This window comes from Zootermopsis nevadensis, unplaced genomic scaffold, assembly GCF_977971745.1.
Source record: "Zootermopsis nevadensis isolate Lab colony 2312 unplaced genomic scaffold, Znev_1.0 Znev_ptg000025l, whole genome shotgun sequence".
NCBI lineage: Eukaryota > Metazoa > Arthropoda > Insecta > Blattodea > Termopsidae > Zootermopsis > Zootermopsis nevadensis.
Genome location: NW_028259157.1, coordinates 9,381,520 through 9,402,089, shown reverse-complemented (window position 1 = coordinate 9,402,089; position 20,570 = coordinate 9,381,520). Strand labels below are relative to the sequence as shown.

The window sequence follows — 20,570 nt, the reverse complement described above, 5'->3', positions numbered from 1 at the left end:
AGTCAGCATTAAAAGATTTTCTTGTCACATGCCTGCTCTCTGGAATAATTCACTTAAGATGGTAAGTCATAAGTATTGTAATTATTTGTGAAGATTATATTTCTTTGGCAATAATTACTTTGCTGTGTAATCACATCCTTATAAAATATCCAGTCTATAAATAGCTATAATAACCTACAATGTATATATGTACTTAACTTATTTATACCTATATCTATATTTGTATTAAGTGCATATGACATATACTGCATTCTGTACATGAAGGATTTATGGACTGTAAATTATAATTATAATTGCATAGAAAACAAAGATAGTAGAAAATGAAATTCAAAACATTTTTGAAGTGTAACTGGGATTATTGACAAAAAGAATTTCAGTATTAAGTTTGCTCAATATTTGGGTGAATGCTAGTCTCACATCCTCACTTAATGGTACCTGCACCTTGTCGTGGTGGTGGGGCTTGAGTACCTCAGTGACCCCAAGAGCTATGCTGGCAGTAGCATAGCTACTGGTAGGGCCTCCCTAGCCAGACTGGTCGAGGGGGAGAGGTCAGACTAAGACAGGTACCCTGGTCCTCGAGGTTGGTGGTTGGTCGCAAGGCTAACAACCTTGAACCGTAAAAAGGAGTGTTTTGAAACCTCAATCAAAGCCTCGGACAGGCGGACTCCGAATGGAAGAGGAGAATTGAGGAGGCCATGGACCGAATACAGACCGGAGAGCCATAGAAGAAGAAGAAGCTAGTCTCAGGTAAAGGCATCAGGTAATCCATTATTTTGTTTTCTGTGACAGTATGTTATTAAAAATGATGTGTTTGTTGTGCAAAGAAGACAAGTTTATGTGGTGCATATTTTGTTCCTCGGTACTCATGAATCAGACAGCTCCAAAAATAAACAAAGACATTGATTTTGTTGAATGCAGAATGCAGTTTGGTAATCACCTTACTGATGGAGGTAGTAAGTACCTCTAATATGTTAGCAGACTTCTTCCAGATTACACATCACAACAACCCAGAAGACAGCCATCTTTGTACCTGCTTTCATGAGAATACGAAACAATATTATTTGTTTTGTAGATTTTGAACATATAATGCAATTATCAATATAGTTAAGGCTTAAAAACAATCAAATTACAGTGTCTTGTGTTTAGAAGAAGGAAAATAGTTCTGGCTAAATACCAATACCAAGTAAGGAAGTTACACATGTAATGCGTGCAAGGGAGAGGCCTATTTAAATTTAGCAGGGAACAATTTCTTTAACATCTTCATTCTTCAGTTTTGTTATTCCTTTCCTTTATCCTTTGATAAATATCTCTCTTACAGAAGTAATTCTAAATGCTTCTTACTGGTAGCAGAACTTTGAAATTACAATATCCTGCTATGTAGCTTCTTTATTAAGAACACGGTTGGTCATAATATAAATCATCAATCATACATTGTAACCTATTATTTATATATATTATTGACATAACAGACTTGTAGTATAGACAAAGTATTCACACTGTGTAAGAATACTTCTACATAGTTTATACTATTTAATCTAATAATAGTTTCAATAGAGAGGAAACAATCATTACACAGTTTCATCCACTACTCATTTATTTTAATATTATAATTATCATATCAGTCATAAAAATTAGATTTAAAGAGAAGTACTTACATCCACGAGTACAGAGAATAAATAAAACTTCACATTATGTTACATTGGGATTTTACTGACAAGAATGAATAACCAAGAACACTATATACACTATGCTAAGAATTATCAGAGGAAGCATAAGACAAAAGCTAGAAGAAGGTCCACTTCTATTAATCTCTTAATGCCTACTAGGTGAAAATGTAATTGTTCCTTTGTAAATACAGACTGAGTACAAATAGGACAACTTAAATGTCACATTCAAGTGTAAACAAACTCAGACAAGTTTCTAGTAATATTTTTTTATTACCATAACATCAGATTTAATAAAAGTTTTATTAAAGCCAAGTTGCCTGTACTGTTATTACCCACGCAGAGTATACCAGTTTAGTGTGATCAGGCAGCACCATGATATTTAAATTCTGTGTGTCACTGACAGATAGTATTAAAACATTTTACATGCTTCAAATTCACATACCTTGTGGGTAAATCGTTCTATTCATAATAAACATCAATAAAAATTTCCTTTGAAATTTAACTTATACAAGTACAGAATATCATAAATTAAATATCAGTTGGTATAGTGACTGGCTACGGACTGGGCAACCGGGGTTCGATCCCCGACGGGGGCAGAGGATTTTTCCTCTAGCCTCTGCGTCCAGACCGGCTCTGTGGCCCACCCAGCCTCCTATCCAATGGGTAGCAGGGTCCTTTCACGGGGGTAAAGCACGGCTGGGGCGTGATGCTGACCATTTACCCCCATCTAGTGCCGAGGTCAAGAATGAGTAGGAGCTATACCTCCACTCCCCCCCCCAAGTGCCTACATGGTGTATAGTGGGACAGCTTTACTTTACTTTACTTTACTGTTTTGATATATCATTTATTAGGTTTGTCTACAGTTGCACTTTTCAGACATTAATTGATGCACCAAAATAATATCTGCTGGAAGAATAACACAGTTTATCATGTTTTGACTTTTTACCTTCTTTCATTAAGTCCAGGGTATGCTTCAAAATTCTGAATGCTTTAAGCTTTAATTACTAATTTACAGTATTATTAAGAGCATATATAATGTGAGGAAATTCATGATACATATGAAATATACACAACCAGCATTTCATTAAAGAATGTAGTAATAATGACAATTTTGTGAGGTTTTGCTGTTTTACTTTCGAACTTATAGTTACTTATTTATATTTTCCCTGTTATTCAACACTTCACTTACAGTCCATCAATTAACAATGTATGATAGCCGTAACATTGTGGTCAGTGGGAACATAATATGTTTAGTCTCTATCAAACCATCATACAATTTTAACTTTATTACAATATTTACTTTTAATTTTAATATTTAATGCTAATTAAAATTATAGACTGAATATTTTACGGGCCTGGATTCATGAGAATGAGTCACTCCTCCCACAAGTTTGAACAAACCCACAACAAATAAGTTTGACAGGAGCTTTGTCTAGAGAACCTATTATATATTCATTATGTGACAATTTGTTCCGTAACAGAGTCACTGTTATACGGGTTGTAATAACAAAAAAATTCAGCTCTTCGAATTTAACAAAATATTTCACCAAAAAGTCTGGCAAGATTAAATTTTTGTGAGATCACTCGCATTCCACATTCATAGTGTTTAGTGCAAGCTGGAAAACAAAAATTACTCATGAAGATTTCAGTCTTCTGGGTTGTTGCCCTGTGTAGTCTGGTCGATGTTAACCAACGTTTCAGAGGTCATACTGCCTCCGTCATCAGGGCGATGAAACGTTGATTAACATCGACCAGACTACACAGCGCAACAACCCAGAAGACAGAAATCTTTGATAGCATGATGCTTTAAATTGAGGTAATATAATTGAATTTGCCTGTTCGGACTGTTAGCTAAGTCGTGAAGAATTTTCTTCTCAGTCGTCATTAATGATACAATGAATGCCAATGCATTCTCTACTGCAATGAATTATTTATGAATATTACAAGTCTGTTAAATACCAATGGTCCAATCCTCATTTCTTAAAAATCAAATTATTTATATTCATCTCAATTTTATGTGAATGATCTGCAGATAATGCTTGATAAAGCCAATCCAATTCTCTAAGTGCTATATTCAAAAAACTTTTAATATCTCTACCACCTACAAAATTTCAAGGAAAAGCCAGCTTTTATGTATTTGTCACAAAATAAGTTCAGTGTTATTTGAAATACTTTCATTGCTGTAAGCTACTAGGTTCAGTAAAATTATGATAAAATGACTATCAGCGTTCAAATAAACTAACCGAATGCATGTAAGCTGACTGATAACACTGTTACAGAAATATAATATAAATGTGTGGGTAGATTGTTACTATGACTATATTAAAAACACGGTGTTGATGAAATTCTTTTACTCACCAAGATTAAAATCTTCTTTCAAAGATAAAATTCTGAGACAAATATTCAGAATGTTCTCAATTATCTTCTGTGATGAATGAAAAACTTACTCATAAAACTTGGCAAGTCTTAGGCCTGAATTTAGAGAGTGTATATAAATTTCCATACGTCACTTTCATTAGCACTGTAACACACCATCACTTCTGCACCTTCCGTTGAATATATATAGTTCGGCATGATTATAAAAGAAACACTGGACATGACAAGAAAACATGAAAGTACAAGGAAGGAAACTAATATTTACTTGCAGGTATGTCGATCAATTAGAGTCTCGCAGTTCTTACATTTCACAGAGCAGCACCATACAAATTTGCACTGACATCGTTCCACATGTTTTATTACCTGAAATATATTGAAGCATAAAGTCAGTTACTGATAAAGTTACATAAAGGATGTAGAAAACTCATTAGATCTTTCTAAAGCGGTCCATCCGCGTGCGAGTCTGGCTTGCGAGTCCGGCTCGGCTCGTGTTCCATCGAGCCAAACTCGTTTGTGGGCGGGGTGTCACGAGCCGAGTCTGCTATGCATATGCGGTGAAATATATCCGAGCCCGGCTCACGAGTCAAGCTCGCCGAGCCAGACTCGTACGTGGATGGGCCACTTAAAAATCAAAGAATTTGGTTGGTTGGGTGACTAATTGGTGTGTGTGTCTACCTGATGAACTGACCAACTTCATGGTACAGCATATTCATCAGTTTACTGACTTGCGAGAGATATCACAAGCTTCTAAATAACAGACATGATGAATTCTATAGAGTTCTGATAATGGTTTATTACAGTTGGTACTTACAAACTTTCTCTGAAATATCATCACAGGTGATAATACCTATTATGTCCCTATATAATCACAAAGTAAATGACAAGCTACTGTCTAGAGCAGTGGTCCCCAACCATTTTGTGCCTACGGGCACATTTTGAGAGTTTATGAGATCGTGGCGAGCATCAACCAATTAACAAAGCCAAATTTTCTTTTCTCTGGATAAATAAGATATGGACACCAAATAATACACAAAACAACACGACGTTTAATGATTCCAGAAACCATGCAATCAAAAATACGTAGTTTTATAAGTACAGTTATTATTACTCAAGTGGGAAGTTAGCGTGATGTTTGGCGCTGCATTTCATCAGCCAGTTTTTCAAATTTGGGAGTGTAGGATGATGTTGCTGCTCGCAAAACAATTGTCAAGATGGGCGTCAGTAAGTAGAGATCTGCGCTTTGATTGTATAATGTTCATGGTTGAATGGCCTTCATTATCCAGTATAACCTCTTTCCGTAACAACGCGGGCGCCGCGTTGGGGACCACTGGTCTAGAGGTTGCCACTGTCACTGAGAGTTATTAACTTATGACAAGACTGCTCAATTTGGAGGGGGATCTTGGATGTCTTTGACAGGGCACTGTGCGTAAGTTGTTTATTCCTGAGGGCGCTGTAATACAAGCAAAGTCAACACTGATAATGCATGTATTGTGATGAATATGAACTTATTAGGTGTCTTTAAGATGATATATGCCACCTATTTCAGGAGCAGAAATGTAATGAGATGCAAGTATAAACTCTAACCTGTGTGTTATATCCCCGACCACAGCACAGCAAGTCACAACTGTCAGGCTCATCTGAAGTCTTGTTACAGATACGCCCTGATGTCCCTGGGATTCCCTTCTGAGGGTCATTCACACAGTAATTGGGTGACTTATGGATATGAACCAGGTCGCCTTTTCCAACAGGCAGACGTCGTTTGGTTTTGCTCTTGTTCTTTCGACGAAGACGTTTGCGTACTTTTGGGGCTACCTGCTTGCAGGTGAGAAACATGAATGAATTGGTCAGGAAGCCTAAACAGAGGAAACAGTAAGTAAATTTATATTTATGAATAAGGTAAGTGCTTCAAATTTGACGGATCCGACCGATAAGTTGGAGGGCCTACCTGAACGGCTTGTCGATATTTATGTTTCAGCGTGTCGCCAATTTCAGTGAATGAGGGCATTGTCCTCCAACATGTTTTCACTTCGCACGAGCCTGATATGCCGTGGCATCGGCATTGCATTCTCATCAATGATGAAACAACCTGAAACATATTTTAGAAAAAATCAAAATATGAATAATACAAAACAATTCCATCCATCTATAGGTTACTTAAAGATGACTTACCAGCTTCATAGATTACGCTACTGAATGCTGAATGAAATAACAGAATTAACTAAACATTGTGGAGATATAAACTGTCATCATAAATAACTGAGAAGAACCATGAAATGTCCCATTCATATCAGCTGACACTAGCCTGGTACATCCCAACACAAGGCAAATCTCTAATATGCTAATATGCTCAGTGCGTGAGTGTCAAAATCTGGTGTGTGTATGTAATTAAAAGCTTAGGTTGATCCCTTCAAATGTATAACATAAATCTCCATTATTATTAACAGAACATTTTGGGCTTTACATTGTGCAGTCATACATCTGTGAAAGCTGATACAGAGCTTAAATAAAATCCTTCTATATGATAGGAATCCAACCCCCACAATACTGTATCGCAATTAACAGTAATCACAGACAATCGTGCCTCGTTACACATTTCAGTAACTAGACGAAAACTGAAGATTTCTGTCTTCTGGGTTATTGCGCTGTGTAGTCTGGTCGATGTTAACCAACGTTTCAGAGGTCATACTGCCTCCGTCATCAGGGCGATGAATATGCCAATAGGGTGTGAGGAGTTGGATTTTATAGGCAGGGAAGTGAAAGGTGTAGCCTGCCCCGAGCTCGGGGCAGGCTACACCTTTCACTTCCCTGCCTATAAAATCCAACTCCTCACACCCTATTGGCATATTCATCGCCCTGATGACGGAGGCAGTATGACCTCTGAAACGTTGGTTAACATCGACCAGACTACACAGCGCAATAACCCAGAAGACAGAAATCTTCATATTCACCGCTGTGAGAACCTCAAGTCTTACATAGACGAAAACTGTCTAATTCGTCTAATCTTGCCTTATACTACCACCGGCCTTCAAAGAGTTAAAAAAAAGATGGCTTAACATTTCTGGAAGGATGGAAGGATCCTGTTCATAATATGTCGCCAATATCTTGTAAAGGAGACGGCGTAATAAAGAAGAAGAAGATTTCTGGCACGTTAGCCAGTATTTGATCATTGGGAAGGAGCCGGTGACGTCAGAGTCAGGGATTCCCCACTTGCCTGCGTAGGCACTGATGAACTCGGGCACTTCCCACAAAGAATTTTCTTTGTGCAGAAACGTGTCTGGATTTTCATGTGGTCTGATTTTGAACAAAAACTTAATGTGCTGATACATTTTTTTGTAAAGCTACTGCAACTCCGTCCGTTCAGCTGTTCTCGAGGCCATAGCGATACTATTAGACTCGATTTTTACAAGATTCTTTTTCAACGAGACGAGAGTTTCCTCCACTCCTGCCACAAGTATTCACAGCGTGGTTTCAAAACGTATAGACAACTTTATATTGAACGATTCTTTAAAAAATGGTAAGTTCGATTAGAATATCGTTTGATAAGGTGTGTTGTTGACTGATGTCGACCAATTTGTAAAATTTTCCGTACCGATCCCAAATTTTATCAAAATGCTTTTAGTGGATCAGAATATTAAGTATGCTAACTAACTAACTAACTAGATGGCTTACAGAACCCGAAGGTTCATCACCGAATTAACCAAAGCCCTCCACCGGACCCTGTCCTGGGCCAACAAAATTCATTCTCCTTCAACTTCTATCTCCCACAGATCCCGCCTGAGATTATCCTCCCATCTACGTCTAGGTCTCCCCAGCTGTCTCTTCCACTCAGGTTTCCCAAATAGTGGACCCAACCAACCAGATGACTTACGGAACCCGTAGGTTCATCACCGTATTAACCAAAGCCCTCCACCAGACCCTGTCCTGGGCCAACAAAATTCATTCTCCTTCAACTCCTATCTCCCACAGATCCCGCCTGAGATTATCCTCCCATCTACGTCTAGGTCTCCCCAGCTGTCTCTTCCACTCAGGCTTCCCAAATAGTGGACCCAACCAACCAGATGACTTACGGAACCCGTAGGTTCATCACCGAATTAACCAAAGCCCTCCACCGGACCCTGTCCTGGGCCAACAAAATTCATTCTCCTTCAACTCCTATCTCCCACAGATCCCGCCTGAGATTATCCTCCCATCTACGTCTAGGTCTCCCCAGCTGTCTCTTCCACTCAGGCTTCCCAAATAGTGGACCCAACCAACCAGATGACTTACGGAACCCGTAGGTTCATCACCGAATTAACCAAAGCCCTCCACCGGACCCTGTCCTGGGCCAACAAAATTCATTCTCCTTCAACTCCTATCTCCCACAGATCCCGCCTGAGATTATCCTCCCATCTACGTCTAGGTCTCCCCAGCTGTCTCTTCCACTCAGGCTTCCCAAATAGTGGACCCAACCAACCAGATGACTTACGGAACCCGTAGGTTCATCACCGAATTAACCAAAGCCCTCCACCGGACCCTGTCCTGGGCCAACAAAATTCATTCTCCTTCAACTCCTATCTCCCACAGATCCCGCCTGAGATTATCCTCCCATCTACGTCTAGGTCTCCCCAGCTGTCTCTTCCACTCAGGCTTCCCAAATAGTGGACCCAACCAACCAGATGACTTACGGAACCCGTAGGTTCATCACCGAATTAACCAAAGCCCTCCACCGGACCCTGTCCTGGGCCAACAAAATTCATTCTCCTTCAACTCCTATCTCCCACAGATCCCGCCTGAGATTATCCTCCCATCTACGTCTAGGTCTCCCCAGCTGTCTCTTCCACTCAGGCTTCCCAAATAGTGGACCCAACCAACCAGATGACTTACGGAACCCGTAGGTTCATCACCGAATTAACCAAAGCCCTCCACCGGACCCTGTCCTGGGCCAACAAAATTCATTCTCCTTCAACTCCTATCTCCCACAGATCCCGCCTGAGATTATCCTCCCATCTACGTCTAGGTCTCCTCAGCGGTCTCTTCCCTTCAGGTTTGCCAACATATTAAGTATGCGGTTGTGGAAAACAAGCTGAATTCACAAATGCCGGTGACTTTCATGGTATTACATAAATAATTCATGGTAAAGCTGACCGCAAAGAATGTTGTGTTATTTTTTTTTCAACATATGCCTTGCAAATATGAATTAAGTTAAAATGTCCACATGAAACCACTCACCTGTCGCCCAGCTTCGTTATTATGCAGGTTCATTTTCATCCTCACACTCCAAGCTTTCTTGTTCTTCGTTTCTGGGGCAGGCTTTACTCTTTCCGGTGCGTCGACGAACTTGCGTGCGAATTGGACTCCATAGTTGAGGTTATCACTACAATAAACATGAACATCAAATTTAATTTAAAATCTTTTGTCTACTTCTGGGTTTTTGGTGTCGTGTAGACTCGTAGGTAGAAGCCAACGTTTTGGAGAAATATTAGCATCTACGTACGAGTTTAGACGGCGCCAAAGCCCAGGAGATCATCATCATCTCGACCGTAGTGAAAGCCACAAATCTCTCATAACATTAGAGTTTCTCACGAAATTTGAACAAGCGATTACAATTCTCGCGCTGTCCAAGGCCCTCACGGCTTCGGTTATACCAGTTCAAATCCCGCTAAGGGCATGAATACTTGCGGTCGGTCGATCTGTATGTACAAGACGTCTTACCATACGTCTGAAAGGATTCACTATTCAGAATTGGCTTTAAATCGAAGGCATAATCCGTGATAGTTTAAGAAAAACTTTTGGATGTGTCTCAAAGTTCAGCTACTTGCAAATGCAAGCAGCGTGTTGTTTCCAAACACGTATTGTCTTTAAGCACATATTATTTATATTATTTATGCCTCCAGAAGAAACATAATACAACAAGAATAAGTTATAATGCGACGAGTTATCTTGTTGTACAAGGAAAACTTTTTTTTTGGCAGGAAATACATAACAGGTGTTAGAAAACTTAATTTGGGTAGAAAAGGAAATTGACTTCAGAAAAAAAACAGCTGAGCTTAAAAAACTGGAAAAAAACAACAACGAGGAGCTTCATGATTTGCACTTTTGTCTCGTATTGTTTGGGTACTGAGATTGAGAAGAATAATCTTTAGATACACAGGAAAAAATGAGAGATTTTACTCTGGCAGAAAATTGTTAAGGAAAACAATTACATGAGAAACTTATTCTCAGTGATATTTTAAATGACATTTTGTTATAATTTAAAATAAGTTTTAGATAAGCTTGTGTTATGACGATGTGAACTGGAATAAACTGGTTGTGATTCAGGTTAAACAGATGGCTTTGCTTATGACGTCGATGAGACATGGGGCTCGATATACGAAGTCTCTTGAACATATTTACATGTTCCGGTCAAGGAAAATTCTGTGTCACGAGGTCAGTTAATTGGAGTAAATGGAATCGGCAACAATCTTGAGTTACGAGTGAGAATTCATCTACAGAGGAGCACTAAAAATTTTTCGAATTTACATAACTTCAATATTTCGAAAATCTATGGACATGTAATGATTTCTCTTTGACATATCTTAACTTTTACTACAGAACGATTCAAAATTCCCTGTACAACAGTAGGTAATGTATTTCTTATGGTCCAAAGAGCTTATCCTCCACGGCACAACTAGTTGAAGGAAGGTAGTGACCATAGAGTCATGTGACCCACAAGTCTTTTGCATCACCCAGGGCGCGTGTGTGTACGGACTTAAAATAAATCAAGTCGCCGTGATTGTGTGGAATGAAGAATTTGTCAAAAAACGGAGTTAGGAATGCCATCTTCAGGTTGTACATCTCACGTTTATACCGTTGTCAGGACTAACGTGTTTCGCCTGCAACACTGACTTGCTGGTAGAAGGAAAACAAACGCATGTACTACGTAAACCAAAAACACTGCCCAATAAAGCAAGTTTTTAAATACTGCCGCTGTGGAATAATGTTCATAATTTGGATAGTAATCCATCCTTACCTGATATTCCACTCAACTCTTTGTTTCTTACTTCTAAAGAATTGGAACGAACGGTTTCGTCCCGATTACTGAAAATTTCTCAAATCTGCGGTTGTAAATACGAAATCGTTTGAGCCAACTAAACCCCCCCACGGGGGGTTACCCGCCCATTTACTCAAATACATTCGTAAGACGAAGGAAATTTCCACCTGTCTGGACTCCTGAGTAAGCATCAGTATTTATGTAAGATTTGAGGTTTTCACAGCGGTGAGTGCTCCTATTGGCCCAGCCCCACGCCTGCTCTCATTGGCTCGGGGCTGGCTACTCCATTCACACTCTGGCACCTATAAAACTAGCCCTACACACCCCACTGGCACATTCATCGCCCTGATGACGGAGGCAGTATGACCTCTGAAACGTTGGTAAACATCGACCAGACTACACAGCGCAATAACCCAGAAGACAGGAATCTTCATCAGTATTTATATTGGTACAATATCGATTCTCGAATAATTACAAGGAGCTGAGAAGATGAGATGCAACAGTATCGAAGGGAATATTTGAACAAGTAGGAGGGATGGATCCTGAACTTTTTTTGCCGTGGGAAATAGGTGTATACTTAACTTTTCCGACGAGCTAGTGATACGAGTGAACATGTGTTTTATATTTCTGCTCTCTTTGGTCATCACACTGACGTCACAGGGAAAGACGGCAACCCCTTTGTAACCTCACAGCAGTGGCGTGCAATACTGGGACCAGAAAAGAAAGAACATATTAATCGTGGAAAAAGTAATGATTAAGATTCATGAACAGCATGTTTCCCCGAAACGCTGGCACCTATCGACGAATCTACACGGCGCTAAAACTCAGAAAATTATCATTCTCACTGTCATGAAATCCTCAAAACTCACAGGAAATAAACAATTCCAAGGTTACGAAATTTCGTAATTTAGAGTAGAAATTGGGAGGCTGTTAACAGCTAGCCTAATTGTGACGACGATGTTTGGAGAAATTACGAAGCTTCCTTAGTTACAGAAACCACAGACGCAGTCCTCAATGAGAGCACACAGGGGAGACATTAAATACAATATTTTAATTACAAAAGTGGAATCCAAGCGTTAGGATTGATGCATAATAATTAACGAAGCTCAGGTATGTTCAAAAATGGTTTAACACTGGAAAAATGTCCTCGGATCGTATTTGAGCAACGACCTTAATGATGAAGAGTAGAGAACACCTGTGGAATGCAAATGTACTCCAAACAATACGACTTTTCAATATCGTTTCATTCTATTTTCATTACGTCGTAGTCTACAGTCGCCGATTAGGAGGCAATGTGGATATTTTGGAGTGAGGGAGTACTGAAGCTAATTTTCTAGAATTTAAAATTGTCTGTCAGAATTTTAGCAGAATATTGACTACGAAATGACAAAAATTGATTTTAAAAAATTACTTGTTTTCTTTATTTTACTGCAATTTATCTCTTTCTCTGGGTTCCTTTAAAAATCTATTACTGGGACGCTACTGGAAGATTCATTAAATAAAACCACATTCGATCAATGGGGATGGATGAACCGCCACTGGTTGAAACCTGTGGGGTCATGTTGACATTGCCGCAAGTAATACGATACACTGAAAGCCTGTCTGCTACTGAATGCCAACACAAAGTACGTTAGATAGAGAGTTCTTTTTTGTCAACAAAGCCTCCAATAGATAGATCTACTTTCCTCCCTCTGCAACATATTAGCCGGCTAGTTCTCCCAATTAGGAGACAGAACATCGAGTGTGGGCTTCATAATGAGCTCCCCTGAGGTTACAGCACACGAAAGCGGCCCGGGGGGGGGGGGGGGACATACTACTCTGTTAAATAAGCTCCCTATCCTGTCGCTTGCTTACCAGATTTCGGTTATGTCTGTATCCGTCGTTAAGTCTCTTTTTCCTTTCAAACAATTCAGAATTCCCTTCCCACTTGTTAGCTTTCTACATCATCCAATTTGTCCTCAAGCATTTGGTTTCTCAACGAAATGCTAATGAGGCAGAACCTCTAAATGGCTGTAGCTTGAACAAACACGGAGTCCAACAGATTCCGAAGCCTTAAGAACTCTTCACGAGCGCCGGTTGAACGCTATAAATGAAATAAGTAAATACGAGCAATATGGGCTTTAGCTTGGTATTCAGATTCGAGCTGTCTCCATCTTCAGGGCGATGAGTCCTGGTGGAGGCAGGAGGTAAATCTTTCACATTGTGGAGCACGAAAAACTTTTGACGAAACGAGACTCGAACCTTGCTTGAAGCTATGTCTTCTTCCCCGTACATCTTCATGGCGTGGTATTTAGTTAAAACAGCAGAGTCAAATTTACATTTTATACGTCATAAACAAATGCTGTCATGCGAAATTTCTGGATATATCACAACTTCAGCTAATGGATATGGGGGTATTGATGTACGTCCTGTACAGTTTACCAACTTAACAATTAAGTTTGATTGCAGAATATTTTATTTTAATTAGATTAAAATATAGGGTACAATGACTATAATATTTTTTTATGTGAAACTTAGGTCTATCGCATTTATGGAAGAGTATAAGTGAACAGTTTACATTCTGAGGACGTTTCCAGAGTGCCTCATTAATTAATTGTGCGAGCCATGATAAAGATATATTGTTTTGTGTAGCCCCGGTTCGTCAGCGTGCTGGATCAAGGTACATGAACCTCTATTATCCTATATTCCTAACGCTGGAACTTGTATTTATAAGTTTCTGTTTCACTACTCATTAACCCCATTCAGGAGTCAGGTAGCAAGATAAAAAAACAAACATTTCGTTACAATTTTCTGACAGTGTAGTATCAATTAAACCAATCAGAAGTTAGATGTCATCAGTAACGAACAAGAAATGTCACTTAGGACAAAAATTAACAAATGGGTGTCCAGTCTATGTCTCGTGTGCCATATATGTTTCCAAAAGTTTCTGTGTCCTAAGAATGAGAAATGTAAACTGCGTAGAATTAATGGAACAGAGACAAATAACCCAGAATGGTTATAAAATTCTCAAGGCAGAGAAGTATAAAGATCAGGACGATATTGACCTGATGATGGAGGCAGTAAGTACCTCTGAAACGATGGTAAGCTTCTGCCAGACTACACGGCTCCATTGTCCAGAATGTCTATGGATTGGACGTTCGGAGATCAGTCGGGGTAATCAGATGTCCCCACACCACGTCACCGCTCAGGATGAACATGAAACACTTCCAGCTCATTTTCCATTTGATATCGAAAGTGCTTTCCCAGGAGTTAAACGGCTGAATAATGAAGTTTTCCACTCGCATTCATCTAGAGTTTAGGTTTATAACGAGATGATAATCAACTTCACGCCGTCATAGATTTAGTGCTTTCAAAAAATGAAAATCCGTATTAATGTTTCCTGTATCCGTCTTAAATCAGTACGTTCTGAATTTGACTAATATTCTTAAAAATAGCGCATTGCCGCAAAGCTGACGGTGGTCAGGTAGACCTCCATAATATTTAAGCCAAAATAAGTAAACACAAGCATTGAGACATAAGAACAAATTACGGCGAAAGGAGAGAAAACGTGTTATATAAGTAAATCAAAATAAATCCTTGTAAAATTTTGGTTTTGCTTAAATTACTAGCAATATATGTAAATTATTGGTTGTTTTTTTCTACATGTAATAACGCAGTGATATTTAATTTATTTGCATAAACTTTGTTTGATGTATAAAATACGAAATACGGATCATAAAAATCCACATGGGACTTATTTCACTGCTGCATTTGGGGACAAGACTACATGTTTATATTTCGTTGTACTATTAGAAGTAATAGGACAGCGAAGATATCTGGTGACGAAACATGATGAAAAAAGCACTTCACATTTGTTGAAATAGCCTGCATGTTTACACATGGAGATGTTTACAAATATTTTCAAGTGATGAGGAGGTTGTTTTACACGCCTATTTTTACACCCCCAGACAAGCTCTTTTCATTTAAGCGTTGCCAACATTATGGAAAAACACTTACATATAAGAATATGGACATATAAAATTTAAATCCTTGGAAGTGGATAGTCTTTAACACCAATATTTAAAAATTCAGTTCCTACCGCAAAGAAAACAAGTCTCCATTACAAAGACAAATTTATAAATGTTGTTCAGAGAAATAATTGCTATTTATACCAAGAATTATAAGAAACTTATAAACACTTTCTGTAGGCAACATGCAGAACCACTGACTGTTAGAGGACGCGGTACATTTACGTACCACTGGGCTTTAAAGGTTTATGGTTTACCAAAGCGAATGAAACAAAAGGGAGTTTGAATGGAAAATCCATGAAATCCGGAGGTACACTGCACGGGTTTCAGAAACTATTTTTTTTATATTATTTCATTATCCGTTAGATTCATTCCATGTTCTTTAAAACACAAGGCGGCAAAACGCTCATCCACAACTACTGCTAAGAAGTAACTTCGTGCTGATAAGAATATACATGATAAAACCAACTCTGTAGTAGTCTGTGCCCATTTCAGAAATATTTGTATCTCAACACACACTACGGTAAATTTAATTTTTAATAAGCGTCGTTAAACGTAAAAATTGGCTATTAGTTTTCAGAACTAATGCCTGGAAGGGGTTCATGGTAGTTGGGTTATTGGGATTAGTTGTCTTGTTGTTAATAAAGTTAAATATTCAAAGCCTGACATGTGTAGCGAGCCTAAACCCTAAAATTTCGTTGTAATTATCGCGAATGCCAATGATAAAGGCGGAAACGTCGGTCCATTTCTACAGTACACGACTGTCATCTTCAATGGCGGAATTGCATTTATTTTCCAAATGCAAATGTAGATAAGGAAGTCACTGAATTACAAATAATTACGGAAGGATGAACAATATCTCACCTGCAACCTCCCCATTTCCAGCCCTCCGGGGTTTCCAGGCCATTGCCCGTTGAGTCACAGCTGCAATCTGTCAGGTTGCCCGAACTGCAGGCCTGGGTGACGGCGTGGACAACCCCAGCGCTCGTCACGGCGTATATAAAGGCCGTCTCCCTGCTTCCTGCACAAAGACCACAGTACAGATAACCCAAGGGAATGAGTCCAAGTTAAAAGAACATCACTGCAACATTGAACGCAAAAGACATGTTCTGGAACAATCTGTTCAAAGTTTACTAGGTATAATAGGACTCCAAGTTCCATCGGCGGTGAGTAAGAAGATATGTCTTCTGGTTCTGGGATGTGGCACTGTGTATTCTCGTTGAAGTCTATATGAGTACAAACGATTTAAATCTACTTTAATCTCTATACGAGTCATTTCCAAAAATAAAACTTCATTACAAATGTTCATGCTAACTACAATTTGTATGACAACTCAAACTGAAATATCTTGTGAGACCTTTCACATTCAGTGTATTTTCGAAGCCTGATGATAACTTTCAAAAAAGTTAAAACATGTAGCTTCATATTAACTTTTACGACATATTAAACGCAATTGATGCGTGTAGACTGTCATTATTTCCTAGTGAAGCTTTGACCCACAACTGGGTGATTATGAAATCGTGTCGACATTGGCTCAGATTACAGTAACGTCACCTTAAATTTGCATGTGAAACCCATGTGTAAATCTTGTTTCAGAGTCGAATTGGTTATGCACCTGACTGTACACGGAATTTTTCCATTTATTGAACGTGACAAGTCTCATTTAGTGACATTTCATTTGATGAAGTTGGCAAGGCCAAAATTAGTTCACAGGGACTATTTCTGTTACCAACTGAACCGTAAAACACTGTTTTTGTTTCCTTCGTCTTGTTCAGCCATTGTAAAAATCAGATCCAGGTTATCAAACAATAGACGAAACCTTCATTGAACCCATAGGCCCAACTTAGAGTGGAAGCGTGTGGATGTCAGAACACCTTAACCTGACAAGGCCAAATTGTTTTTTTATGTGAAGTTACCGACAATGTTTGAACTCAAGCATGGTAAACCTCTGCAACAAGTTCAGTATTTCCGCGTAGCTCGAATTAAGACAGGAAAAATGAATGTAATGAAGTCGTCTCGGGTGTTTGACCGCGTCACTATCAAATAGTAAGCGTTTTTGGTTTCTCAGACTCTGCCCCACGCTGGTATCTTCTGAAAGGAAGACCACGTTTCCGATACCGAATCTGTTTCTTTCTTCCCCGTGTGAAAAGGTGGACAGGACCTTCTAATTCGACCTGAGACTGATGGTGGCTCCTTGCAACTGATCCACGATTTTGACGCTGAATTTCGTGAACTGGGACCTCGGAGCAAGTTACGAGCCAGACTTTTGCTGCTATGTTTACCAGCTGCTATCCACTCCAATATATTCAATAATATATATTTATATATTAGCGACAAAGCGTGACTAGGCGTACCTCCTTTGAAAGCGCGACGAGAGGACACCTTAAGTGTTAAAACATCACAAAGAATTTAAAAGCGTGACAAAGAGTGACTACTCGTGACGTATGGTAACAGCGTGACGAGATGTGGCCATAAGAGCCGAAAGGTGACGAATATATTATAAACTTCACCTAATCTAACAAACTAACCTAAACTAACGTAAGTTAACTTAATATACCCAAACCTAATAAACCTAACCTAACCTAACCTAACCTGTCGTAACTTCATCTAACGTATTACAAATTAGCAAAAATTAACCAAGCATTACGAAATATAACGTAAGCGTGCCGAAGAGTGAATTAGTGACCACGCGTGCCCAAGCGTGACCAGGCGTGTCATTCTTCGACTTCGTGACAACGGATCACCATATAAGTCGAAAAGTGACGAAGATTTACAAAGCGTGACCAAACGTGATAAAGCGTGACAAGGCGTGACCAGATATAAAGGCGTGACGAGAGGTCACCATAAGTGTTAAAATACGACGAAGATTTGAAAAATGTGTCCAAGCGTGACGAGGCGTGACTATGCGTGACGTACTGTAATGGCGTGACGAATTGTGGCCATAAGTGTTAAAATAACTAAAAAAAATTCAAGATGCTACCTAACCTAACAAAATTTACTAAACAAATTTAACATGACCTAAACCTAACCCAACCAAAGCTAACCTAACCTGACCCAAACCAACTCAACCTAACCTAACCTAACCAACCTATCAGAACCAAACCTGACGTAACTTCATCTAACAAATTGCAAAGTAGCCAAAATTAACGGAGCCTTACGTAACATAACGTAAGCGTGCAGAAGCGTGACCTAGTGACCACGCGTGTCCAAGTGTGACAAAGCGTTACCAGGCGTGTTATTATTCGACTTCGTGACAAGGGATCGCCATACATGACGAAAAGTGACGAAGATTTACAAAGCGTGACCAAAAGTGACCGAGCTTGACAAAGGGTGACTGGGCTATCTTTATAACTCGCCGCTTTGTCTAAGTCTCTGTTTGACCTGCAATGTTAAACAGGCCTTAAGGTGGGCTGATGTAATGTGTCCATACACATACTTTAATCCCCAGTAATTTTAACTGTGGAACACGTGCTACACTCGGTATAATAGCTTTTTATAGCAATCTCAACAGAGCATGGAGCCTCAAGAGCGATTCTGGCCGTATTGAAGCAAGACCACCCACTCACAGCTCCTTTCATTTCTCGTGCTCAACGACGCACTACTTAAGTCGGACGTTGATGAAAATTTAGAAGTTATTAATGATGATATAGTGAGGTCGGCAATAATATTTATGGAGGTGCCAGTTCACGCCACAAACTACGGCCCGGAAATACGGTCTGGAAGGCGAGAAACGGCAGGAGGAGTGTACAGGAATGTTCCGCATCCCGTGGCACATCGGTGGCCATGATTAGTTTCGCAACCCCTTTCCTGAGGCGACATTTTTTAAAGTGCCATCATGTCTCTGACAAATTAGTATGTGCCGCAGGTATAAAGTTTGTGGAACACTGGCATACAGTCACACAGTATATTTCTGTAAAGGAACGAGGCACTCTCAAAAATTTTAGAACATTTATAATATGTGGGAAGAATGCTTAATAGCTTTGATTGAATTATTGTTGAACTACTAATCGAAATTCAAGTGCAAATAATCTTAGAGGCTAGATCCACTTAATCGAGATGTCTGAAATCGGAAAAAAAATTGAGAAGCAGGCGACAGACATGTGATGATAGAGACAAACAAAGATATTTTAGACAAAATGGAAATATACATAAAAATTATACTGCTTAAAAACGGGGATCTACGTGAAAGATACTTACATAAACAGAGATTATAAACCAGCGTAACGAAAAATACGATACGGGCAAAAGATAAATACTAATGAACAAAAGCTAATCAAAGGTATAAGAAAGGTTAAATTCTTGAATTATCAAAATAGAAAGACGGCTTAAGGAAGCCAGGAACATCTCAATCAGAGCAGCATATAACCCAATGACATACGTCTTACCATTGAGATAACCGTCTTTAACGGATTTATTTTAGTAAAAAGTTTGGAAAGTATATGAATTACTTTAATATTTTCATCCACAAGAGATACAGACCATTCGCACAATAATGCAAGACCGATATAATTAATAATTTGTTATTTCGACTTTTGACATTTAATGAAACATTGTATTAATATAATAGATCCCGGCACTAGAAGGCTTATGGTGCAAGTTCCAATTTCTCTTATGTACAAGTATCTGAAGAGTCTCTCCAACTCAAGGCTTTGCCAATGTCTTTCGTGTTAAGCTTTTATTTGTATGCTCTGTCCAGTGTGAAAGGTGTGTACAGATTGGAGACAACCATGCAATCAATGCAAATGGAAAGGAGTGGAAGTTTGAGTGTCGCAGGACAGAGTTTCTGGAAGTGCTGGCTGAGTCGTTCCCAAACAGAACTGGGCGCAGTTCTGCGACGAAGATACTGTCTGCTAAGGGAGGAGTCATGGGGAGATTACAAATTCTCTCGTAATAGGCAATTGATGCTATGACTAGATTCAGAATCTCAAAGCTCTTTAAAAGTTCAGAAAAGTTATTATTGCTTTTATATGAATGCCAGTGTGAGTGACGTGAATTGGGCAGAAAATTGTTAAAATCTTGATCAGAGTATAAGTTGTAAGCATTCTTTTTATTTTTATAATTCCATTCTGATTAAAAACCTCGGCAGGGAAAACATTTTTCAAGGGAAGATTCAAACTAAGTTTCTCCAAAATGTAATTTAGAAACCTGGCCTCTGTGCAAAGCTGGAAAGTCTTGACTGGGTCGAGACACTTCCTCGTTCGAGTAGCTAAGACGCATTAACTCAAGACAGCAGGCCAGATGAAATCGTTTAATGTGCCCACAGCTGTGTGAATTTCACTGAAAATCGTGCCCACTGTTGCATTGCATGCAACAGATTTAACGAATTTATGCCTACATTCTGTCATGCGATTCGTCCTACATACTTCCTGAGGCTGCTGGCTTTGATAAGTACGAGCCTTTCGTGAGTAAGAACGCGTAAGAAATGTACGAGATCGAGCGGGGAAACATGGGTAATTTTACCCTGTTTACGGTAATTTGTTTTTAAATACCTTTACTCAGGAAATGGTCCCC

General features: G+C 39.2%; 1 protein-coding gene across 1 annotated transcript in view; it reads right to left on the bottom strand.

Moving 5' to 3' along the window:
• Nucleotides 1-1,368: 1,368 nt before the first annotated feature.
• LOC110832567 (protein Wnt-16) overlaps nt 1,369-20,570 on the bottom strand; it is a 59,428-nt gene continuing 40,226 nt past the window's right edge. The window contains exons 3-7 of the mRNA XM_022069677.2: nt 15,924-16,080; nt 9,252-9,396; nt 5,989-6,129; nt 5,628-5,855; nt 1,369-4,406 (exon numbers count right to left, since the gene is read on the bottom strand). Coding sequence (XP_021925369.1) covers nt 4,305-4,406; nt 5,628-5,855; nt 5,989-6,129; nt 9,252-9,396; nt 15,924-16,080 — 773 coding nt within the window. The 3' untranslated portion in view covers nt 1,369-4,304. The remainder of the gene's footprint in view (nt 4,407-5,627; nt 5,856-5,988; nt 6,130-9,251; nt 9,397-15,923; nt 16,081-20,570) is intronic.